The following is a 26,559-nucleotide window of genomic DNA, read 5'->3' on the forward strand; positions in this document are numbered from 1 at the left end:
AGAGTGCTACACGATAATATTCAAATTTTCACTATGAGTTGTGAGCACAATTTCCTGAATGAGTTCAGGATCCTGCCAACAAACATTCCAGACTTGAAGCTTCCTGGAACAGAGCATGGGCTTTTATTGATAGATTATCAGCATGTTAAGAAAATCAGACAAAGCCTCTGTAGGTGGTGACAGAATAAGATGTTCTTATGAATCAAGTTCTCAGATTTGTCCTATACACTTATCCACAGAGAAGTCTGTAACAACTTGTAATTATACAAGTGACTATTATGATCTCATTTGATGGGTAAAGCTTTACATACCTGTTAAAAGTTTCAATATGAAAAAATAGTTATTTAAAAACCAGATTTACATCCAAGTTGTCCAATGACTAAACAGGGGGAAATACTAACTACTCATCATCATCACCATCATTCCTACTACTACTATTGAGAAGCTTGCGTCAATGTATATTGCAGTTAGAATTCTGAAACCATTTACACATTCTTTTAATAGGTTTCCAGTAACATGAATACTAAGACTATGTGCTCATCCTCCCTTTAAAATAACTGCCCCCAAAGGTCACATGTGACACACACACAAGCTTTGTAGATACTATCTAGCTTCAACATGTCAAAAAATAATTGAATAGGTTTTTTCTTTTAATAGATTATTAAAATTTGGGGGGAAATACAAAGATGAATATCAGATATTCATCTAAACTAAAAAGCTAATCTTGATAAGAACACATAAAGAGAGAGAGAGAAGAAAAAGATGAAGGAAAAAGAAAAAATGGAAAGAAAAAGAAAAGAGAACCTCCAATTCTTCATCTGTCAGCTATATATAGAAAATTACTCAACATAACACCCAGCAAATTCACTTTATATAAACCAACATTATCTTCAGTTCCCAAACCCAGATATTGTGAGTTCATTTTCTTTAATAAATGTTAACAATGATACCTCTGAAGAAGTATTTTTAAAATAATTTCTACCCCAGCTTCTGTGCTGAGGTACACTCAATATATGCAATCAAAAGAATTGTAGATAATAAAATACAAGATCTCTTTTACAAGCAAAGAAGTAATCAGAACATCCAAGAGCTCAAATCAGGATAATGTCCAATGGAATAAAATTGTCTTTACACAAGCATGTGCCAAACACATCAGTATCCACTGTCTTTTAAGATGCCTTGGCTTGTTTCTAATGCAGTGCTAAGTAATTATCCCATCGGCACAAAGATTTCTGCTTGTGCCATGGGACTCCCCACTCCACACATGTGCTGCACCATCCCCAAATCTACTCTGGAGTGTTGGGGGGGATGCATACATATTTAGGGGGAACACAAGGGGAGAAGGAGGAAGTCCCATTACACAAGCGGCAGTGATGGGACAGTTATGTAGAGCTGAACTAAATGCAAGCCCTGATGTAAGAGAAGCATGCATTATCACAGGAAACACATTTCCCAAGTCTCAGTTCTGACCAGTAGCAACTTTCCAGGGTTTCAGTTAGCTATCCTTCCTAGCCTTAGCTGGAAATGCCAGGGAATGAACCTGAACCCTTTTCCACACAAAACAGCCCACCCACATTGGGAGGGGGAACAATTCTATCTTTATCTAGCTAATTTATTACAAGAAAATTTAAAAAATCATGTACATACATACCTCCATGCAGTTTTTCAAAGACAAGGTAGTACCTTGCATTATCTTCAAAAAATTCTATTAATTCCAAAATGTTCCTTTAAAAAAAAAAAGGCATCTGTGTTAAATTTGTTGTTCTGTATAAATAAAGCCAAAATATTTATGGGGTACCCACCGAAAAGGTATCATTGTTTAATATTTTGGTAGTGTTTTCTGCTAAACATGGAGGAGTGCTCTAATCAACATAAAAACAGCGTAACTGTTTTCATTTCCAAGTTTCACTGAGCGAACTACAGTGGTGCCTCGCAAGACGAAATTAATCCGTTCCGTGAGGCTCTTCGTATAGCGGTTTCTTCGTCTTGCGAAGCAAGCCCATTGACAGCTTAGCGGATTAGCGCTATTAGCGGTTTAGCGGCTTTTAGCGGATCAGCTGATAAGCGGCTTATCAGCGGATCAGCTGATAAGCGGCTTAGCGGCTTAGGAAAAGGGAAAAAAGGGGGGGGGAACCCGCAGGAAGCAAGCCCATAGGGAAATTCGTTTTGCGAAGCGCCTCCAAAACAGAAAACCCTTTCGTCTAGCGGGTTTTCCATCTTGCGAGGCGTTCGTCTTGCGGGGCACCACTGTACACTGTTTTGGGTTCAAAGCAATGTCACATCCAATACATGATTACACTAAAGACTTAAAACTCGTAATTGTATTGTTAAATGCTGTAACAATTACTTACTTGTTACCTTGACACTGATACAATGTCTCCACTTCCCGAAATACCCGACTACGACTATGCCCAGCGTTCTTCTCAATTATCTGTTATAAAAACAAAAGCCAGTTTTTTTTAAAAAAAGCAAGAAACATCATGCTGAGCAGCTACTGTTACTATCTTGTCACCTTTCAAAAAAAGTGTCCATATAAATATTAGGCACTCTTTGCTTTGTGTTTGATAACAGATGTTTACTGGCATGATACAGATTTTGCATGTTCCACATCCACCAAGCCCCCATAATGGCCTGTTTCCATTTCAAGATCTTACAATGGCTACCACTGCAGGAAACACTGCTGGCAGTAGCATGTAGCCTACTGCACTTTTGCTGGGCACAGTGGGAAGATCCACAGCAGTAGAACACAGCCAAGAAACACCTCTGTCTCATCCTAAACCAGCCTTTCTCAACCTTGGGTCCCCAGATGTTTTGGTCTACAACTCCCATGATCCCTAGCTCACAGGACCCGTGGTCAGGGATGATGGGAGTTGTAGGCCAAAAACATCTGGGGACCCAAGGTTGAGAAAGGCTGTAACCCTTCCAGTAGCACTGACTGGGAACTAGGATTGCTCTGCCCATCTCTCACTGAAAATCGACAAGACTTCTGCATTGGTAATTCTAATGCAACCCATCTCCCTTCTTGAGTCATGGCCAAAGGTTAAAGAATAAAATTAGTGACGTTGAATAAAGTTGTTCCTATTTCAACAGTTTTATTTCCCAACAAGAAATGAAGACAAGTAAATGAAGACATTTAGAACCCTCTCAAAATCAAATTTCTACCTAGAAAGAGGAGCAGAGGAAGTGGGAGATAATATCATGGGAGATAAGGCATGGGGCACAGTCCTGGCAGTCACAAACACTGCAGTCTCATGTGATATGCATGGCTGTAGATTTAAAAAGTAATGTGCCTATATTAGTGCAAATGTTTGGGATAAGACTTTCTGAATGATTATTTAATATTTAGTTAACATAGGATAGAAAGCAAGCTTTATTTTAAACTGGAAATTGGCCACTGTTTTCTCATAGATTTGTAGATTCTTTTGGATGAGCATATACACTACAACCAGCTTTCCCTCTTTCAGTTTTGTCCTTGGTGAGCAGGCTTCTGTATTGTTTGGAAAACTAGCACAGCCTATTTGATTGGACAAAATAAATGTATTTTCACAATGGAAAATATGCCTCTCTGAAGCCGCTTCCATCTCTTAATAATTTACTGGGATGAATCAGACAATTCCAATCCTCAAAACCATGGTCTAACAAGAGGGGAAGAGTTTTGTTCTTGCATGCTCCCTCCTCACACATTCAGCTAAAAGACAATCTTCCTTGTTTGACCAAAGCATAGTTTTCCCAGTACGTTTCCGAGCACAATTCAAAGTGCTGACCTTTAAAGCCCTAAACAGCCTTGGTCCAGTATATCTGAAGGAGCGTCTCCACCCCCCATCGTTCTGCCCAGACGCTGAGGTCCACTGCTGAGGGCCTTCTGGTGGTTCCCTCCCTGCGAGCAGCAAAGTTACAGGGAACCAGGCAGAGGGCCTTCTCGGTAGTGGCACCCACCCTGTGGAACGCCCTCCCACCAGACTTTTAGAAGACATCTGAAGGCAGCCCTGTTTAGGGAAGCTTTTAATGTTTGATGCATTACTGTATCTTAATATTTTGTTGGAAGCTGCCCAGATGGGCAGGGTATAAATAATTTATTATTATTATTATTATTATTATTATTATTATTATTATTATTATTTCCAAGCTAGGACAATACTCATTAAACTAAGCAAAGTAGGCAAAGTAGGAAGATGTATTGCACAAGCACAGGGCTCATTCAAAATCCCACATACCATGGTTTAAAGAATCAGAAATCTAAAAACTAAATTCAGTGAAGAAGTGTGCATGCACACGAAAGCTTATACCAGAACAAACTTAGCTGGTCTATAAAGTGCTACTGGACAATTTTATTTATTTATTTTTTATTTCTACTGTGTCAGACCAACACGGCTACCTACCTGAATCTAAATTCCATGATGTTAGCAATATCAATGATTTATGACAGAATACATTAGTACAGCAGCATCTGTGAAGAACATTTTTAGGCAGCGAAGACCTTTAATGAATGAAAATAATACTGGAGTACTTTACTTACCTTAACTGCATATTCTTTCCCATTCTGCAAGCTAACTGCTCCCTGAACCTTGGCATATGATCCTTCACCAAGTAACTCTGCAGTGAGTTTGTACAGATCTGCCAAAGAATTCCAGTATACAGAAATCATTATTAGAAAACATTTTTATGAACTGCACGTATAAACAACTGAGCTAATCACTACCCCTGATAATAAAACAAGAACAGGTGCTCCCTTGGTAATTAACTGAGTTGAAACAGCAGCTTTAGTTTTATGATCAATCTGTTCTCAGTTAGACAAAAGCAAAGGAGTGAAGTTGAGACCTTCTTACCATAAAAATATTAGACTATGCCCAGGAAGGTTGTGATCCTATGTTTTCTGTCTTATAAAACAAGCAGAATAAAATATGAAATAGAGATAAGATAACTTAACTAATATAAGCCAAGATATTTCAAGGTTTCTTTGAAATGGGGAGCAGGGTGTCTCCAGAGGAAATCTGAATCATTAGAGTAGTTTTGTGATAACATCTTACAGTAACTACAATGAGAACATGCTGCACCAAGGAAATAACTCAGTAAATGAAGATGTTTAACAGATGGGTCACAGTCTAGAGCAGGGGTAGGCAAACTAAGGCCCGTGGGCCGGATGCGGACCAATCGCCTTTTCAATCCGGCCCACGGACAGTCCGGGAATCAGCATGTTTTTACATGAGTAGAATGTGTCCTTTTATTTAAAATGCATCTCTGGGTTATTTGTGGGGCCTGCCTGGTGTTTTTACATGAGTAGAATGTGTCCTTTTATTTAAAATGCATCTCTGGGGTATTTGTGGGGCATAGGAATTCATTCATTTTTTTCTTCAAAATATAGTCTAGCCCCCAACAAGGTTTGAGGGACGGTGAACGGGCCCACGGCTGAAAAAGGTTGCTGACCCTGATCTAGAGTGCCCATTAAGCCTCAATGAATTCAACATGCGCAGTGCAACCTAATCCAGTGCACATTTATACAGAAATAAGCCCTGAAGAACTCAAGGGAGCATACCCTCATACACATGTTCATAGGACTGCAGGCTCAAGTGATAACTTTTCCTTCTCTAAAAATTGTTTTGAAATAATCCTATGACAGCAGAAGAAAGACTACTCCCCATGAAATGAAACTATACAATCACATATAATTTCAACACGTTGCTGCCTTTCAAAGAAAGCAAAGCACTAAGAGGGAAGCCACACAACAAAACCACAAAGGCATAATGCAGCCCCCACAAAAGGGGCTATAGAAATGCAATGGCTCAACAGAGTTTTTGCCATGAAGCAAACAGCAACACTGAGCAACTGCTTAACTACTGTGAAAGATCAGGAGGAAACAAAAGGAAAGCAGAACATGGGACCAACCTTCAAACCTTCCAGGGACATGGTCTGTAGCTCTGGTTCTTTTTTTCTTTTTTCTTTTCCCATTGTCTGATATGGGAACAGGCTGGCTAATGACCATCTCTACATGGCAGAAGAAAGCTAGAGTTAACGTCTGTATATGTAGAGGGAGATAATATGTCATTGTGCTCTTAAAGATTCCAGTGTTCAGATTTTTAAAAAATCATTCTCTGTTTGAGTCTTTAAAACCCAACAATTTTTGGTTACACCAAAGGAACAATACTGTTTTCCAAATCATAAAAAGAAAAGCTAAGAAGTAGTTATAGAGAATCTACTCTGAAAAGCAGCACTGTCTTTTTATACTATGGCAATTACCGTATTTTTCTCTCTATAACACGCACATTTTTTCTCCTAAAAAGTAAGGGGAAATGTGTGGTCCCTGGAGCTGACTGGCCTGAGTGCAGGGACAAAAATCAGGCAAAAATCAGATCGCGCGCTGCAGAGAGGAGGATGCTGCTTTCCTGCATTCTGCCTCAGGGTCTTACTGCCCCCCGCTTCTGTTTTTGGTTGCTGTGTTTGCTCAAACGCAACAAAGAGCAGGGAACTCCCCTGCCCTCCTGGCAAGCAGAGGGGAAAGGAAAGGATCGCGTCCTTCCTTCTAATTCCTTCCTAGTCACACTGCGCGCAGGCTCCAGCCCACCCGGCTCAGGTTCCGTCGGCTAGGAGCGCAGCCGACAGCGACCATTTCCTCCTCTCCATGCTTCGGTGCTGCTGCTGCTGCTGCTGCTGCTGCTGCGTCCAGCATTCTAGGGAATCGCAGGCAGCCGGAAAACATGCAGGTGGGAGAGAGGGGGGGGGCTGGCTTGGGTGGGTGGAGGGAAACTTTTGCCTTCCTTTCCTCCCTCCCATTAAACCCCTCTCCTGCATTGTTAGCCAGCTGCTTCTCCACACACCCCTCTTGTGCTCCTTGTCCCTTCTGTGTTTTTCCTTCCCTCCCCACTTAAAACGTGGTTACAAAGCACGTTTACAGCCTGCACCAGGTTACAGCCTGCACCAAAAAAATCACGCATCCACTGTTGCCTGGGGCTGCAATGGTGCAAAAACGTGGTTACAAAGCACGGATCCACATGGATCCTCAGGATCTTTGCATTGGGTCACCCCAAATTCACCATCAGATCACATAGCATGTCCATGGCTACAGGATCCACATGGATTCTCAGGATTTTTGCATTGGGCTACCCCAAACTCACTGTAAAATCACATGTCTGTGGCCACAGCATGAAGCACAAAAATGATACATCCACTGTTTCATTTAATTTTTTTCTTGTTTTCCTCCTCTAAAAACTATGTGCGTGTTATGGTCAGGTGTGTGTTATAGAGCGAAAACTGGCTCAGCAGAACCACCAATGCTGTTTTAAGAGTGCCCAGTTGCAGGATCTCCATACCGCAGGTTACTGGTCTGTTCTTAATAGGAACAGTATTATTTCTTCACCATTTCAGTTTTCAAAACTAAAGTAGAACCATCTTTGTTATGCTTGAAACAAAACAATAAGGGTGGAGAGAAGAATGTGAAATGGTATTAAACAAGGCAAGGAGGCAGCAGAATTCAGGCCAAATCTACTAACAAGAAATCACTATACTAGGCCATACCACGCCTTACTGTAGTGCCCTGGCCTTTTTTGGCTTAAACACCTTGGGCTGAATCCAGAGTTATTGTGAGCAGAACCAATCACTGTGAATTGGGTTCAGAAATGTGTAAGTGGTTGGAACAGAACTGGTGGTACAGAATCTGTTTGTCTTGATCCTGTCAACAGTGAGACAACCACATTTTGCACTAGCTGAAGCCTCCAAACAGTTTTCCAACAGCCCCATATAAAATGCATTGAAATGATTCAACCTTGAGGTTCCAGAGCATAGATAACTGCAGCCAAGTTATCCGTGTCCAGATAGGTTCATAGTTAGGTAACCAGCGTAAGCTGATGGAAGGCACCCCATGCCACCAAGCCACCTGTGCCTCAAGTGACAGCAATGGAGTTATTAGTATGAACACTTATATTTGACCGAGTGTACTTTGGGGGCAATTTGTTCCTGCAAAGATTTAAGAGAACTGCAAAGATTTCCCCTTTATTTCCTATGAACCGTAACAAATAAATAATATTTCCAATATATATTTAAGTATTATCTTCCATCACCCTCACAAATACTAGCAGACTATTTCATCTTCATTTATTTGTAGAAAAACAGAGTAATTAAGAATTATTTGTATGTTTCCAAACAACAAATGCTCAAGGAAAATGCACCATCATGTATGGGCAGAAATGAAGAGAGAGACTAGAAGCAACAGTGTCGGTCTGACTTCTCTACTGCTTTTGCTAAGACTTCCAAATAAATCCATTCTACAGAGCTGCAATATTATCCTTTTTATTAAAAAAAAACACAGGTTTTTTTTATTCCTACTAACAGTCTCTGAATCTGTACTTACAATGCTACTATGTTGTAGAAACCATGCTAGTGTCTAAAGGTTTCTATTTGCAGAAGGGGACAGAACTTTCCTGGAATGAACCAAACTATGTAAATAAAATTAATAGAATCACAGAATTGTAGAGTTGCAAGGGATCCTGAGGGTCCTCTAATCCAGTGTTTCCCAACCTTGTGCCTCCAGCTGCTTTTGGACTACAATTCCCATCATCCCTTGCCACTGGTCTTGCTAGTCAGGGATGATGGGAGTTGTAGTTCAAAAACAGCTGGAGGCACAAGGTTGGGAAACACTGCGTCTAATCCAACCCCCTGCAATGCAGAAATCTCAACCAGATCATGACAGACAACCATCCAACCTCTGCTTTGAAGCCTCCCAAGGAACCACTTCTCATGGTTCTCATGGTTCCACTGTCGAATGGCTCTTAATGTCAGAAAGTTCCTCCTGACGTTTTGCCAGAACCTCCTTTCTTGCAACTTGAATCCATTGGTTCGGGTCCTAGCCTCCAGGCCAAGAGAAAACAAGCTTGCTCCATCCTTCATGTGACAGCCCTTTAGATATTTAAGGGTGGCTATCATATCTCCGCTCAGTCTCCTCTTTACCAGGTTAAACATACCCAGTTCCCTCAACTGTTAATGGATGAATTGTCATCCATCAACTCAACAGAAAACATATCATGGTTCATTTTTTTGTTATTGTTTTAGAGGTTAAAGAGTTTTCTTTCACACCAGAAAATAACTGGGCTTGTTGATATCTCCAACTTGTGTTCAGGCAGGCATACAAGAGGTGTTAGTTTGGCAGGTTATTCAGCCTGAGGTATACAATCAGAAATGCATGACATATCCTTGCATGACCTCAGGCTTTCTAAGGATACTTTCTTTGCAAGAACGAAACACACATTGCTCGTTTTAATGTCATTTTGTATGTGTGCATGTGCATACAAATGACCTCTGAAAGTCCTCTTAGCCAATCTACAGTTCACTGTTTTATAAAGGGTGTAGTCTGATGCAGCAAAAATAAAGAGCCCTATGGCACCGTAAAAACAAATACTCATTACGCTCTAGAACAGCTTTCTTCATGATGGTGCCTTTCCTATGTAGGGCCTACAAGTCCCATCATTCATGTCCATTGGCCAGGCTCCCTGGAACTGATGGGAGTTGTAGTCCAAAACACCTGGAAGACACCCGCTTGGGGAAGGCTGGTTTAAAGTCCACTTTAGTAAAACAGTTACAGTTAAAAGTGATCCCACTCATCTACTTTTAATGAGCAAATCTTCCAGTGCCCAAGATTGTCAAGAGCGTCTCACAGCAAATCACTTTCTTAATTAACCTTGAGAAAAGTTTATGTTTGTAAGACATGCTAACATATCGTGTGGACATGCACAAAAACTCAGCCTTGGCATTAATAAACAGCATCCTGGGGTAAGCAATACTGCTTGGCTATCTTAAATATATTGTACAAAAGGAAGGTATGGAAATGATGGTTCATCGGTTAACTGCAGCAAGGATGACAGTTTGCCAAAATTGGAAAAAATACTAATTGTCCCTCTTTAGATGTCTGGTTAACAAAGGTTTAGGACTTCACATGCATGGGAAAGCTGACAAACTTAATTAGAGGTGCACAGGTCAGACAATTTGGAAATGTAATTATAGAGAAGCCGAGGCTTTTCGTTCAATATGGGAATAATATAGTGCAGGACTCATCAAATCCATCTACTTTGCTAGGGAAAGTTAAGCAATTTAAATAATTAAGGATTATAAATTTCAACACTAATAAAATTGAGTGACGATCACTGTTACTTATTTGTTAGTCTGTTTTATAATACTGCCATCTATTAGATGTATCAAATTTATGTGAAAAAGAAGAAGAGGTGAAATTCTCTATATTAGATCATTGGCTGCACTGGAACTGTGTTGGTGATTTTTCTGTTTGTAAAGCATACAAATATATATTTAAAAATAAAAAGAGAGAAATGATGAAAGTTCAGCTTTGTAAAATGATTAATTATGAGACATTGGCTCAATCTAAACAACTTCTGTGATACAAATGCAGAGATAGGGGAGGGCTGTAGCTTATCTGCTTTGCTGGAGGTCCCAAGCTCAATCCCTGTCATCTCCATGTGGAGCTGGGAAAGACATCTGCCAGGAACCCAGGAGAGCCCCTGCTAACCAGTGGACACAAAAGTGAACTAGATTGTCCTACGATCTGTTTCATTAAAAGGTGCCTTTTATGTTTTCAAACTAGATTTATTGATAATCAATGACATCTGGATTTTCAGTTTGAACACTTGTTTGGGGTAACGTTCAACTAAGGTCAAGGTAATGGTACCCCTGACCGTTAGGTCCAGTCGCGGATGACTCTGGGGTTGCACGCTCATCTTGTGAGGATAACCTGAGCTTACAGGGTTAAAACAGCTCAGAGTGTACGCACTGCCCACTGTTGGGAGGGGGGAGATTCTACGTCATGTCCGAGAGTCTCCAGTCTTTGTTCTTTTTCTCTACTTTCGCTTTTGAGGAGAGAGGACGTGTTTTCACGATGCTGTTCGCTGTGATAGATAATGGATAGTCTGCTGTAAATAAACTGCTTCTAGCTGCTAATATCCTGAGTGGACTTTATTTTAGCACACTGAAGAAAGCTCTGAAGAAGTTTTTGCAGCTTTCTCTTGCTGCTGCGTAAACTCTGCGTTTTTTTGCTCAGAGCCTTTGGAATGTGGCCTTTGAAGTCCAGCAGAGCTGCACAGCCGAAGTGGGCTGGACACCAGGGCTTATCTGAGCAATCTACTATCTAAGATTATTGATAATCAATGACATTTGGATTTTCAGTTTGAACACTTGTTTGGGGTAACGTTCAACTAAGGTCAAGGTAATGGTACCCCCTGACCGTTAGGTCCAGTCGCGGATGACTCTGGGGTTGCACGCTCATCTTGCTCTATAGACCGAGGGAGCCGGTGTTTGTCCGCAGACAGCTTCCGGGTCATGTGGCCAGCATGACTGAGCCGCCTCTGGCGAACCAGAGCAGCGCACAGAAACACCATTTACCTTCCCACCGGAGCAGTACCTATTTATCTACTTGCACTTTGACGTGCTTTCGAACTGCTACGTGGGCAGGAACTGAGACTGAACAATGGGAGCTCACCCCGTCACGGGGATTCAAGCTGCCAACCTTCTGATCAGCAAGCCCTAGGCTCTGTGGTTTAGATCACAGCACCACCCGCGTCCCACAGTGCCACCCACATTCAATTAAATGTGTTTTAATACAACTATAAGCTTTGTTTGGTCAACTAGAAGAAATCACGAGAAAGATTGTAATTTTGGAAACATCAGAAAGAAGAGACTTTGAAGTCCTGCTAGCCTCTTGCAGCCAAATTTGACAAACTTCAAGAAGATTTCTCCCTTCTAGTTTTTATTGAAAGTGAGCAGTTTTCTGTCCATTCATGGTACAACGACCATGGGTTCCAGTGCCACTAATGACAGTGTGCACTGAAATCAACATTGATGTGCCTTCTAAATCTGGGCCTTCCATTTTTCAGCAATGGGTCTCAGGCCTTCATTTTTGAAACAGTATTTACAGTATTTTTCGCTCTATAAGACGCCCCAGACCACAAGACGCACTTAGTTTTTGGAGGAGGAAAACAAGAAAAAAATAATTCTGAATCTCAGAAGTCAGAACAGCAAGAGGGATTGCTGCGCAGTGAAAGCAGCAATCCCTCTTGCTGTTCTGGCTTCTGTGATAGCCGCGCAGCCTGCATTTGCTCCATAAGACGCACACACATTTCCCCTTACTTTTTAGGAGGGAAAAAGTGAGTCTTATAGAGCAAAAAATATGGTAGCTCTGGTATATAATCTGACAAGAAAACAAATATTAAAGGCAGCATTTCTCAAGATGAATAGCAGATGTATTCAAGTATTAAAATGATGTATTTGCAGGAAAGCGTTCTATTTATTTAAGAATGTCAAAATGTTTAGCAATATTTATATTTAATTAACTGGCTAAAGAAAGCTATGAGCAATCTAGACTGCACTGTCCAATAAAGGTAAAGGTAAAGGTACCCCTGCCCGTACGGGCCAGTCTTGACAGACTCTGGGGTTGTGTGCCCATCTCACTTAAGAGGCCAGGGGCCAGCGCTGTCCGGAGACACTTCCGGGTCACGTGGCCAGCGTGACATCGCTGCTCTGGCGAGCCAGAGTCGCACACGGAAACGCCGTTTACCTTCCCGCTGGTAAGCGGTCCCTATTTATCTACTTGCACCCGGAGGTGCTTTCGAACTGCTAGGTTGGCAGGCACTGTCCAATAAGATACCAATATTTAGGGAGTAAAAGAAAGAATTGGAAAACTGTAAACTGCAAATTCAGTGAAGAAATTCAAAGTCCCCCATGATATTCTTGCAGAAAAACTGGTAAAATGTGGGTTGGATGAGGTAACTGTTAGGTGGATTTGTAGCTGATTGACTGAATGAACCCAAGGAGTGCTCATTAATGGTTCCTCGTCTTCCTGGAAATAGGTGACGGGTGGGGTGCCACTAGGTTCTGTCCTGGGCCCACAGTTTTTCAATGTTTTTTATAAACAACCTGTATGAAGGTTACCAGAAAGGAAAACTAAACATCAGGAAGAGCTTTCCAACAGCAAGAGCTGTCTGGCCGTGGAACGGACTCCCCCAGGAGATGGTGGACACTACTTACTTGGAGGTTTTTAAGCAGAGGTTGGGTGGCCATCTGTCATGGATGCTTTAGCTGAAATTCCTGCATTGCAGGGGTTGGACTAGATGACCCTTGGTGTCCCTTCCAACTCTACAATTCTAATAATCTATGAATTATTGCTTAACTGCTAATGCTCAGTTAAGTAGGCCAGCTGTAGATACGTAGCTAGCCTATATTTATCCATATAGATAAGCAAGTCTACAACAGTCAGAGCAAAGGGTATCTTGCCACCCACCTGCTCGGTAGGCAACCATGGATAATTTTGTCCTTTTGAATATTCTAAGGACAAGTGTACCACAGGGATAAATATAAGCACAGCAGTTTAATATTCAAAGCAAGATACCTGGTTTATGCTGGATTGGTTTCGCTGAAAAGATGGTTGGTGTAGCCAGGCAACACGTTTCACCCACAAGCGAGCTCAGTGAAGGTTGGCTTTGTGACTGAAAGTAACAAAACCCTATTTAGTTTTGCAGGTTAGCGCCTAGAAAATACCCACTATGCACTATACAGTACAAGGAGATATAACAAAAGGCAAACCCTCAGCAACAGAGGTTACCCATTTGCACATACAAAAGAAAGCTTATCCCTTATTTGCAGCTGCAGAATACATGCATATACACGCTAAGCAAACTCAGAAGACAGAATTAACACTTCTCTCTTGATGCCCCATCATTTGCATTTGTGCATATTCCTTACTCCTCCCCTTTGTTTTCCCCATTGTGTATCTTAAGCCAAAATCCTAAGAGAAGTATCTGTTTTTCCACAAGAAACTCTGCATGGCACTATAAATAAAATAAATACGGCAACTGGAGACATTTACTACCTCCTAGTCCTAGTTCTAATCCAGCTTCTTAATAAACTAGTTCACCAGAGGCACATTTGCCAAAGTTGCATGTTTCCGGGAGGGCAAACTGAACTCAGGGAAGGTTCATTAATTGGGAACACTAACTCCTAGCAGTCCATTAAAGAGACTCTTCATTTGGTGAAGATTATATAAGGGCATGGGGTGGATAATGTTTATGGGGGTAGCACTTAGGGTTTCCCAAGGACAGAAAGTAAATGATGCCATTTGATCTTGACTGGGCAGACTTTATGTTCTGAGAAGTAAACCTTTCCATTCTCTCTCTGTTTCTCAATTCCCTAAAGCAGAGTACTTCTCATGAACAACTGTGCACTGCAACTACAATTCTCAAGGAAGCTGCGGGTTCCTGCAGACAAAAAACTCATACTTCCCCATACACATGTGGTTCACAGCAGATTGCAGAACTAGATGTACATATGCATGCCATGCAGTCTTGCACGCCCACAGAATTTAGTTTTCATCAAAAGAGCAATCTTTCTCTTGGTATGGTTCTGAAGTCTGTTTGCAGTGCTCGGTTACATCCAAGAGCTGCTGACTATATTTTCTAGTAGTCAGATGCCCACCCCCAAAACAAGAAGGATAATGCATTATGTGAAATAGTAAGAACGGAAGAATTGTGCCAAATATCGCAAATTACACACATTTGCTTAATTTATATATGCTGATTTTGATTTTGTAGAACTTGAGATCTCGTGGTGCAGGGAGTACACTCAGGCAAAAGGGATCTCTGGGCAGACCAAGTGGTGACTCTGCTGTCTCCGCAAAACACAGAGAAACACAAGGCAATCATTCCAAAGCCGACCCCGGATAAGCCAAGATTTATGGAACAAACAAAGGGCGTATTCAAGCACTCTTCTGCACGTTTTAAAAAAGCACAATTGTTCTCAGCATGTAATGCACAATCAATACTACTAGAAAAAGACAACCACTTGTACTTTTGCCTGTAAGAATCTCACAATTTAGCAGGTTCTGCACCAATTTTGTAAGTTAAGTTCCTCTTGTCTCCTGAGCACAGGTCCAGAGGAATCATCACCAGCACACTTGCAATTAAGTTCTGCTCCTCGCCGATCCCAATCTACCCTGCCCTACCTATTTATTAAACAGACTTTTAAAAGGTGCCTGCCTTCAAAAAGCACAGTCCTTTGGATGACTTTTCAAACTGCGTTGTTGCACTGGTGCTATGAGTTTGGTTAGTTTCTTAACAGACAGTATATTTGCAATGCAGTTTCAATGAACCTGGGATCTTCTGCATGCCAAGCCATGTTCTTTGCTACTGAGCTATGGATGATGACTCCAAGCATTGCTTCATTAGGAACAGCAAAAGATGAAAACATAGCTCAAGACGGACAGACTAGACTAGTCATGTTTATAAAGAGAATAATGTCATTGAGAAGTGGACACCATATTCCCCCCGTCTCAAATTTCTAATGGGAGAGTGCACACACAGCAAAGATGAGTGATACTACAGGTCAAATGCAACAACTTCCTTAAACAGACTTAAAAAGTTATTTTCCTCCCCTACATTTAGTGTATATAGCATGTGAATCAACATTTTACAATTCCCCAAGCGAGAACAGTTATTTCAGACATTAAGGGATGTATGAATAAGCTTCCCAATCTCATTTCAAAAACTTGGGGTTTGTCTCCTTACCTAATATAAAGATGGATTTTTTCTAGGGAAAGTATGTTTTGATTATATGCATTTGTAGGCATCTCTTTTCTCAAGAGAACCCACAAATTATTTGGCAGTGTGACATTATATTTGTTATATCTTGTTATATATACGTCACATTCTCTTCCTCCTCATCTACCCTCCAAGCAACCATTCACTCATACATGTATCATATTTAATCACTACAATCCCTGATTGAAGATTTACTCACCAGCATGAACCATTTTTCTTTGCACACATTGTCCCGATAACCAAAAAGACTAATTCCCAGGGAAATTTAGTCCAAGAATGACAGTCTGAATTTGCCATGTAGTCAACAAAAAGAAGCTCCTAGCCCGCTTCTCACACTACATATACCTTTGAGGTCCAGGAAAAGAGAGTGACAGAGTCTACAACTGCAAAACCTCACACTGCCTGGAAATTTGTGTTCAACATAAGGAATGAGCTATTTAGTTTATAAACCTCATTTTAGATTTACTATATATCCTCCCAGTAAGGGTGGAGTACAAACTGTCAACATGCTCCTAGAAATAAACAGAAATAAAGCACAAAATAAATAATCAAGAAAAATGCAGCATGTCAGTAGGAACAAAGTAGACCAATACAACAAAATTCACAAAAACAAGCTGGGTTACTTTTGTATTCTTAGTACTAAAACTCAGAGATAACAGTGAAAGTGAATGAATATATTTCTTTCTATATAGAGAGCCTAGAACTGTTACTGGGCTGAATCACCAACTATTATTTAATAGAAGCAGTCTATCTGTTTAATGCATTTGCTTCCATACAGTCTTAGCTAATAAATTAAAAAAATTATATATAACGTGTAATCTGTGCTTATTATTTTATAATTATTGACAGCTTTGTCTGTTGAGATTTAAGTGAAGCTTTTATAAAAGTTACGGTACATTGGGCAAGATCCAATGTTGTGCAAATGGATTTTTTTCCTCCTCCTCCCAGAAGACTCCCAAGTGCTCTCCAAATACCCTGTGGAGGGTTAGGAAGGAAATGACTCTGAAAGGTCCTCTCTTCCTCTCTCTCTCTCTCTCTCTCTCAGGAGTAAAGCAAGGAGGGAGGAAATAAAAATGATAGGTTGGGGGCAGGGTAAAAAAGTGCTCTATACCACCCAATAAAATCTCCCTAACTTCTGAGAAGAACAAAGCTTGTCTTCCCTGAAACTCTATTGGACTCCTCCTGCGATTCTGTGAGTCACTCTCTCACTCAGCTGGTAAGGGGCAAGTTCACCTTTTCTAAGCTGCTCACAGTGTTGCATACAATGCAAAATGGAACCAGTACTTCCAGTACTTGCATCTAAAGTGCAGCCACTGATTATCTACGCCTCTTCTTGGAAAAGCAGCCTCTGCCATCAGGCTCAGAGTTACCCTGCTGCAAGGCATTTTGGTCAACGGATCTGACTGGCAATCTGAAAAGTGTTTTGTGGATTATTCCCCAATTACCAAACCTATGGAAGAGATAAGCAGATTGGAAATTTTGGTTACAAGTCCCATCCACACAATTAAAACAATATTATACCCCTTTAAACAGTCAAGGCTTTCCCCAATGACTCCTCAGAACTGAAGCTTGTTACGGGTCTTGTGAGGTGTTAGGAAGCCCCATTTCCCCTCACAGGCCTACAATTCCCAGCATTCCCCAGAAAGAGAGATTGACTGTTAAATCACTCTAGGAACAAGTTTGGTGAGGGAAATAGGGAACTCTCAACACCCTTAACAAACTACAGTTCCCAGGATCCTTTAGGGGAAGCTATGACTGCTCATGATACTGCTTTAAATGTATGGTGCTGATGGAGATACAGTGTAGCACTAAGATGGTATAAGTTTCAAGAGTCTAGAATTGAGAATTGTAGCTAATGAAAAGATAAATATGACTCAGCAATGTACTGTAGTGCCACTGCAAAGAAAAGCAATGCCATGTTGGATTGCAATGATACGGTACTATGTATGACGCTGGAATTTAGGTATTTTGCATTGGCAAGGCAACAGCAAGAGGAGTACATTCAGTTCTGGTCAACATGCTTAAAGATATGAAGCAGCTGGATGTAAGAATAACAAACATGAAAAATTAAGACATGCAGAGAACTACCAAAAGAGCTAAGAATGGAGAAAATACAACTAAGAGTCTTCAGAAGCATTTTTTGCCTTGAGAAGCGTGGGAATTGGTTTCATTGGTTAAAACAGATGACAAGAAAGAATGTGCTCAGACTGCATCCAAAGATTTAGGCAGGGTATTAGGAACAACTTTCTAAATGTAGGAATGCTGGAGCACAGCAACAGGCTGCATTATTTATGCTGCAATCCAAACTCCTTTTGCACTGGGCTAGAGGGCAGGGAAAGAGGATTTGGATTGGGTGAATGTTCCCTACTCTGTCCACCAAACAGGCGGATGGAAGGACCACTATCAGAATACCCCACTGGTGCTAGCCTGCAAGAACCCTCAAACCAGGACATTCTGGGAGCAGGGAGGGAAAAGAGCTGAGCCAGGATCTTCTGGATCTGAACTCAGTTCCACTGCAGTCACTCTGCAGTGATTTGCTTGCCGCCACTACCTTTTGGCAGCACGAGCAATGGGGCTGCAAATGCAGAACTGCCTCCGTTGCTGCCTATCCAGGGTTTGGACTGTCCTGCCAATTATTAATTATATTTATAGGCTGCCTTTTAGCCATTGCATCTGCCTACGGAATCCAGAATAAAAAGATTTAAAAAAAGAATTCTTAGTGGATTTTCCAACATGGGTGGTTTTTAAAGCATGTTATAGACAGATTCAGTACTCAGAATAGAAGCACTGAACAATGGCTCACTAAGGAGGTAGTCCATCCCCTGCAGATGTCAACTTGAAGCCCTTTGGGGGGCAAAGACAGGTTTGGTTAGGAACCCAGTTTCTAAACCTCCGCAATATGTTAGGATTCTTCCAACTTTGGAGACCTCATTTCTAGAAAGATGAAATAGTCAGCAGCATGTTTAAGACAAAACCTCCTCCTAAAGCCATATCATAGCTATTTTTAAATATATAATATATACATTAATGGACATGAATGTATCAAGAAATCTAGAGTCCCTTTGGGAGGAAGTGCAGGATACACATTTTAATTAATTAATTAACAGCTCATGAACATGAAGAATTAACCAGAGGCTCTTCACATTTTACCTCAACAGAACAAGGGAAGATCTTCCATTCCAAAATATTATTGCGACTCATCATGTGTGGAAAGACTGAAAGTAGCAAAATTATCCCTGACCTGCAAAACAGGCATAATATTGCTGAGATTCTCAGAGTTCTGTACACCATCTCTTTATGTGACAATCACAGGACTTGCAAGTCAATCCACGAGCCATTTTAAAGTAACACTCACCACCTACCTGATTTAAATGTCCAAGCTACAAAGGGTAATAACTTCTCATGAGAGGCACTGACAGGATCTCATCAGAACCCACTCAAGACTGATTTATAATATTAGATGGGTTGCATCATAAGATCAGAAATAACTGGTTTATTGTTACAGAGCAAACAGAGGTAGCCAAATTTATACAAGATAAGGTCCTATACTTCAATCATTAAGATGTCCACAGCATATGTTTCACTCCCAGCACTTTATCATTATACTACCTTTGAGTCCCCATTAACCCTCTAAACACATTAAAATCCCAGGCCTAAAAAAAGAAAATCCAGTCCTGGGGTAAGATAAGTCTTCTATGCAATCCTTCTAAAATTAAATAGGACTGTTTTAACACAAGCTTTTTTTTTTTTTTTAACTATGCTTTAAGGTTCTTCCTTATTTATTTATTTATTTATTTGTTGAATTTATATATCCCACCCTTCCTCCCCAAAGGAGTCCAAGGCAGCAAACAGATACACAAATACTTTGCCCTTCAATATCAATAACCCTGTGCATGTTCACTATGAAGTAAGTCCCACTATGTTCAATGGAGCTTATTACTTGAAAAGGCATTGCCCCCAAATAAGGATTTGAGTATGCACCCTAGAAAATAAGAATATCCCACAATATCTGTCAACATTAGTTGGCCATGTAGTCAGTGCTGGATTTACATATAAGCTAAACAAGCTATAGCTCAGGGCCCCACTCTCTTGGGAGGCCCCAAAAAATTGAAAGAAAAAAACACCTGGATGTACATTTCCAAAATATAAGATAAAAAACAAATAAAATAAAACCTACATACAGCAACAGTGTTGTGTGTTGTGTAGGCTCCTATGATGTAAGTAATGGGCCCCACCCATATCACTGGTTTGCTCATTTCTATATCAATTACTTTGATAAAATACATATTTTGTTATGTGCAAATGGCTTTAGGTACCTATTAGGTCCATAAATTACCATATAGCATATAATCAACACAAAAAACAGTGGCAATTTGTTGTTGACAAAGGACAGCTGGAGATATAAAGGGCCCCATTACCTTCAGTAGCTTAGGGCCTCTTCAAACCTAAATCCGGCCCTGTGTGTAGTGCAGAACAAATGCACAACTACAAGGAGCTATGCCATTTCCAGGACCATATACTGAACTATCTCCAAGAACGTCTACTGTAGTTTCATTGACAAGAAAAGGAGGGCCTTGACTACATCAATTGATGCGTTATTTTCAGGCAATGGGCGAGATGTTATTGCATGTCAGGCAATTTTTTTCTGTTTAAGAAATACACAGAGGGCCTGGTATTAATAGTAGTAGTAGTAGTAATAAATACATGCATACGAAGTATAAAACAGCATTTGAATGTAAACATAGGAATGCATAGCATCACCACTATTCGGAAGGTGAAAAAAATTGTAACCCCAGCAAAGGCACTGAATGATTGTGTAAAGAAATTGTGTGAATTGGAAGTTAATCTCCACAGGACTATTTTCTCAAAGAACAAAACAAAACCCCAAGATCTGTTGAATCCAATTTTCATAGAGTCTCCGTTCAGAGGAATGAGCAGGTGAACTCCTATGAGAGCAGGATGGAAAATATGTGGCTCTCCAGATGTTGTTGTGGACTCCACCAGCCCCACCAGCATTGTAAATGGTCTGGCATGATGGGAATTATAGTCCAACATTTGGAGTACTGCAGGTTCCCTATCACTGTCCTAAGGAGAGGACACATCTACAGCTGCTAGCTGTAGCAATATACAGGGAAGGCCAACGCTTACTTTCACATTTTCCTGGCTATATTTCAGAAGCAACAGATTGCAGAACTAGAGGGACCATGATGTAACCCAGTGAGGCAATTCTTACATCCTAAACTTTGAGGGCAAAGAAACCATGACTTAGTGCTCTCAATACCTGTGTGCAGGGTGCTTCAGCTCTCTAGCATGGCTACTGCTCCTAGGCTGCAACAACCCTAGGCTGCAACAAAGCTTACATACAACCCTTGACAAATTCCTGTACTCCCAGAAGAGCACTACAAAGCAGACTCTGCGGGCTAGAAAAGACTTTCTATAAAAACCTCAAATATTCTTATTCTCTCAGCTCAATGTGTTAGTCCACTAAATAGATACTCTTTTATCTCCTTGTACCTTATCTAGCATTATTCAGCTTAGCGCAGGCACAGTAACAGCCGCCTACAAAACCAAACCTCAAATCTCATTGTGAGTTTGACAAGTTGGAAATGACTTGTCTTTCTGATGCCTCGAGTTCAAAAGTCCTTCCAGCTCCTGCATTAACTTGCAACTCATAAAGGGAAGTCACACATTCTACCACTCCAAAAGGAAACTGGGGACGTGCAGAGTGCACTGCTAACCACAAAACCAACATTGGTTGGGGGGGGAGCACCTCTACTCTATCCAATTACTCCTCCTATTTGTTGTGCCACTTTACGTATCGCCTCATCAGGGAGGACTCCTCCCCTCCCACTTTCCCCATTCCTGGAAGAAAGAATGAAAGAAAACAATTCTCTGCTCTATGGACGGTCCCTATCCCTGCGCCCACCCTGTTTCCCACGCTCATCCCCGGGGAGGTCCAGAAAGTACTTTCTGGCAGAGCTCAGGTGAAACCCCCAAGACACAGGAGCATCATTGCAGAAGCCTCTGAACATGTGAAGAGTTCCTTTCCTCCACCAATAACGAGCGGCTCTTAACTCACCCATCCCTTCGGGCTCCGAAGAAGCTGGGAGGCCCCCCGAGGGACAGGGCTTCCCCCCAGCGGGCTTCCCGGCGCCGGCCGCTCCTCGGAAGCGAGCGCTTCCCCGCTCCGCCCGCCTCCGCGCTTGCCACGCCGCGGCTCTCTCCCGCCCCGTCGGACGGGGCTCCCGCTTAGCCACGGGGAGGAAGGGCAAGCGAGGGAGCGCGGAGAAGCTCGCCGGCCAGCTGCCGCCCCTCAAGGGTTAAAGACTTTAAAAGGCCGGGCCAGCGCATGCCCAAGGAATGCCCCGCCGGTCGCGGGAGGAAACGGCGCACGCGCGCAAGGGCAGGCCGGGTGGGGAGAAGTCTGTGCACATGCGCAAAACATTCTGAAACGGGCTGGCTCCCTCTTTTTTGTGTGGGGTTTTTTCTCTCTCGATTCCGGATGGCAGACGCAATAGGAAGGCTGCGTTGCGTTGGGAGAGCAGGCGAGCTCTCCGTGGCAGCGGGGATGCCAGAAACACGGCTTAGGCCGTTGGTTACTCATAGTCCAAAAGATGTTATACATCAACACTGATCCCACGCACCCTAATTTGGATCCCCGCTTGCTTCTCAAGCTCTGACCTGTGAAGTGATGGGAAAGCTAAAAATTAGTTCAAAGGCTGTGCTTAATTGTCATGACAAAAATCACACCCGTGCAGAGGAATCCAGAAACCGCCTAAATCAGGGGACTTGGGCATCTAGGATGTGGCTAAGAAGGCCAACGTAAATTGTCTATGAATTGTCTCTTGAGCAAGCCATGAGCTTAATTAAGGTAAACCCATTGCAAAGAGTAAGGGAACAGAGCAAGGCAAAAGTTGGGACCATGAGGTATTGCATTGCATTGCAGGCCAGAGTTGAACTCGGTGGCCCTTGTGGTACCTTCCAACTCTACAGTTCTGTTATGTACTAAGCTTGGTTCCTAGAATAATAGGCAAGTAGGATCCTAAAATGCAACAACGTTTGGCTTGCAGGAAAAGACCAATCAGGCTCCAGGAGGAAGTTAATCAGCCTATTAGGCTGGTAGGATGTAGAATGCAACAACTGATTGGCCTGCAGGAAAAGACAAATCAGGCTCCAGGAGGGAAGCAGCCAATCAGACGGGACTCATTGTATAAATAATGTATATAAAAGCCTGAGGTTTGGGGGGCAATTCAATTACTGTTTTACAAGCTGCAATAAAGATCATGAAAGCACTACAGGACTTGGAGTATATTTCAAGTTCTATGATCCTACCTTTGGAAATGTGATTATGTGAAATGACATCCATTCTAGTTACGAGTCAAGACCACAAACTTTTACACCCACAACCTCACCCTTGAAAATTTATCATACCATGCTCATGCTACTTTTTTTTCCTCCACAAAGCAATATGTGCTATATTTTATGCCCCTCGGCAATGTTTAGTTTTCATATTGCTGACAGCTTGCATTTTGAAAATTTCTTCACCTCCCTGCTTACTTTCTCTTCTCTTCTTGATTCACTTAATTGAGGTTGATACATTGCATAACACATTGATTTCTTAGAGATTTGCAAGCCAGGAAGAAGAACAAAATCAGCAAGGGGCTCCAGGATTTCAGCTGCCTACCAGCTTATCATGCAAATGGAAGTTTTCACTGTTGGTTTTTGTCCTCAGGAAATTTTGTCTTCAGCCAAGTCTCCATATAAGCAATTTTTGTTTTTCATTGGGCAAGACTAACAACTAGCAGAGTGGGATGTAATGTAATGTAACACTCTGTGCTACTGCAACTTAAAGGGGGGGGGTCAGGATGCTAACAGGTTAAGCCTTGATCTGAATAAACAGTGAAATATACACTGCAAGTTTTTGTTATTGAAAGGACTTTACTTGGGTGGGTATGTTATTGTACTTTCTTTCAAAGCAAGGCTCTGATGCTACAGTTTGCCATGCTTTACTCAAGGATAGTTGAAATGCAGGGGAGACCTTGCGACAAACTGTTAACATCCCCTCCTTCCCTACCTCTACCACTAAGTGCCAGTCGACTGACTTTTACCTTGATGCCTAGAGGGCAACCTGTGTGCATCTAAATGCTGTCCAAGAAAAGGCAACAAATCAGTACGACATCAAAATATGAGCATAGCCAGATGGGGACAGGGGGCAGCTGCCCCCATCAAGGAAATAAATAAAAATACCTTTTTTTAGGTTCTGTCCCCATCCCCAACATAAATCCTGGCTATGCCCATGACACAGTTGGATCCATTTTGTTTCTGACCACAATTAAATAATAGTGACAGCAGACTAACCCAGCCAAGTGCTTGCGTGGAGTTAAGCAATCAAGGCTAGCAGGTTGTATCAAGAAAAAGCCCATGGTATATTAAACCTCACAGGACCTCTTGTTTGTTTGGGATAGAAGAGTGTTATTTATTACTGTAGGAGACTGTGATTCTCTCCTGATTTGAAGCCAGCTAACCTAGTGCCAGGCTTCATTCTGGATCATGTGAGGAAGCAAAAATTCTGAATCATTTTTATTGATTTTTCCAATTTTTTACCAAATCAGCCACATTAAAACAAATTTAATACAAATTTTCCAAAAAGTGGTTTCCCATGTTCCGTTCTTGATGTGTCCGAAGGTTCTTCTTGTTGCTGCCCTAGTTATTTCTAATTCACATTCCATCCCTTATAATTAACCTTATATTACAATAGTGTTTTTTAAAAAACATATTATCCTTAACCATCAGCTATCCACTTGCCAAGTCCTGCATGTACAATATTTAAAATTTACAATATCTACAAGTGAGGTTAGTCAACTAATTATCATTAATTATCCGTTTGGAAATTATCATTTCTAAAATAATTTATTTTCCTTCATTCTGCTTGTATGAAAGCCTAATAGTTCACATTCACTAGATGTTTCCCTCTTCTTAATAGTACAGTCCACACCAAAGATTCCAAATTTGAATCCTGCATTTCATCTTGTTATAACCCGTTCCTCTCTTTTGGCAAGCCCTGTAATCACAGAACATATTCTACTCATCTCCTCCTGATAACAATAACTTGGAACTTACTGTAGCAAAATAATATACAAGGACATCTTCACTGGAAAAGCATCAGATCCCAAGGACCTGCAGCAAGTGCTTACTCACTCTGTCAGCTTTCCCAGAGCACCTGGGAAAGGAAAAACCATCCAACTTAGCCAGATGTAATTTGATTCCAGTTAGGAGTAAGGGGTTTATAAATAAGCTCCCTCTAATTTGACTAGAAATCAGACTGGCACGCTGTCTTCAACTTTGTTTGCTGTGTCACAACCCCTGACTGCTGTAGAATTCCTTTTTTTTCAATTCACTCTCTGAAATATACACATGTATCACTTTTGGAACATGACCCAAAGCCTGTCTTGATCCAAGGAAAGATAGCATCTCTTCCACCAGGGTGTATGTGACCAGATCACTTCCAGAAATAGCTGCTATGAACTAAAGAGGATGAAATGTAATCGACAGACTTGTGACTCTAGTGTCAAGATCCTGTGTAATAAATCGCTTGATACTATATGTGTTCTTACTTTATTTGACACAAAGACAACTGGCTTTGCTGAAGGCAGTAACCAATTCCAAAGTGGCTTTCCAATCAATGTGGGGGTTTTTTTAACTTTAAAAAAAAAAGGAGGAGGAAATCCAAGGCTTGGTCAGCTATGATCTCACTAGCTCTATTGACTTAAATCCTCATATTACAAAGGAAACCTGAAGTCCATCATGAGTGTTTACCTAAGGAGGAAGCAAGAATGTGCCTCTTGTTTCATTGCAACTAACGCCAAGAAAAGACGTAAGGTTGCACCCAACATTAGCTCTGCTCAAGGAAGCACAGTGAAATAAATGGCATTGACTCACTTAGGTCCATTGATTTCAATGGGTCTAATCTGAATAGAACTTAGTTGACTATAACCCATAAATTGCACAAGAGTTTGGTTTTCCTTTCTCCCCATTCTCCTCCCCACAAATCTGCTCTGGAATCCCTTAATGGTGAGGAGGAGAGGTAGAAGCAGCCTAGCTGTGCAGAAGGATGCCTGCCCATTCTAAGGTATCTCGTCCATGGGCAAAAATGGGTCATAGTTTTATGGATTGTGACCATTATTCAGCCAGATCAGAGCAAGTCAGACCTCTCTGAGGACTGATTGTTCTTTACCTCATGGACTTGTCCTGGGCAATCTTTCTGAAAAGGTCTGCAGTATTTGCCAGAAGCCATCCGTGTAAACACTCAATTTTAGTGCCGCTATCAGATGCATGTGTGTACATGTACACACAAGTGCTCAAAAGCCGATTCCAAGAATGCCTGTACAGTATTAAGAAACTTTAGACTGATTTTATATTTTGCAGCATTAACCTAGCCTAGTTCTGATGTTAAAAACATTATTCAACATCTTTATCAACGACTTGGATGATGGACTCAAGGGCATCCTGATCAAATTTGCAGATGACACCAAACTGGGAGGGGTGGCTAACACCCCAGAGGACAGGATCACACTTCAAAATGACCTTGACAGATTAGAGAACTGGGCCAAAACAAACAAGATGAATTTTAATAAGGAGAAATGTAAAGTATTACACTTGGGCAAAAAAAATGAGAGGCACAAATACAAGATGGGTGACACCTGGCTTGAGAGCAGTACATGTGAAAAGGATCTAGGAGTCTTGGTTGACCACAAACTTGACATGAGCCAACAGTGTGACGCGGCAGCTAAAAAAGCCAATGCAATTCTGGGCTGCATCAATAGGAGTATAGCATCTAGATCAAGGGAAGTAATAGTGCCACTGTATTCTGCTCTGGTCAGACCTCACCTGGAGTACTGTGTCCAGTTTTGGGCACCACAGTTCAAGAAGGACACTGACAAACTGGAACGTGTCCAGAGGAGGGCAACCAAAATGGTCAAAG

General features: G+C 41.5%; 1 protein-coding gene across 2 annotated transcripts in view; it reads right to left on the minus strand.

Annotated features, from left to right (window-relative positions):
* MKNK1 (MAPK interacting serine/threonine kinase 1) overlaps positions 1–26,015 on the minus strand; it is a 42,232-nt gene extending 16,217 nt beyond the window's left edge. Inside the window, exons 1-6 of one of the 2 annotated variants that reach the window (XM_079980463.1) lie at positions 24,699–26,015; positions 13,376–13,472; positions 5,884–5,982; positions 4,517–4,614; positions 2,352–2,431; positions 1,652–1,725 (exon numbers count right to left, since the gene is read on the minus strand). In XM_079980463.1, coding sequence (XP_079836589.1) covers positions 1,652–1,725; positions 2,352–2,431; positions 4,517–4,614; positions 5,884–5,980 — 349 coding nt within the window. In that variant the 5' untranslated portion in view covers positions 5,981–5,982; positions 13,376–13,472; positions 24,699–26,015. Of the gene's footprint in view, positions 1–1,651; positions 1,726–2,351; positions 2,432–4,516; positions 4,615–5,883; positions 5,983–13,375; positions 13,473–21,657; positions 21,903–24,698 lie in introns of those variants that run through there. The other variant, XM_079980462.1, reaches the window with a different exon arrangement.
* Positions 26,016–26,559: the final 544 nt, after the last annotated feature.

The sequence above is a fragment of the Podarcis cretensis genome (genome assembly GCF_951804945.1).
Source record: "Podarcis cretensis genome assembly, chromosome: 6".
NCBI classification, from domain to species: Eukaryota; Metazoa; Chordata; class Lepidosauria; order Squamata; family Lacertidae; genus Podarcis; species Podarcis cretensis.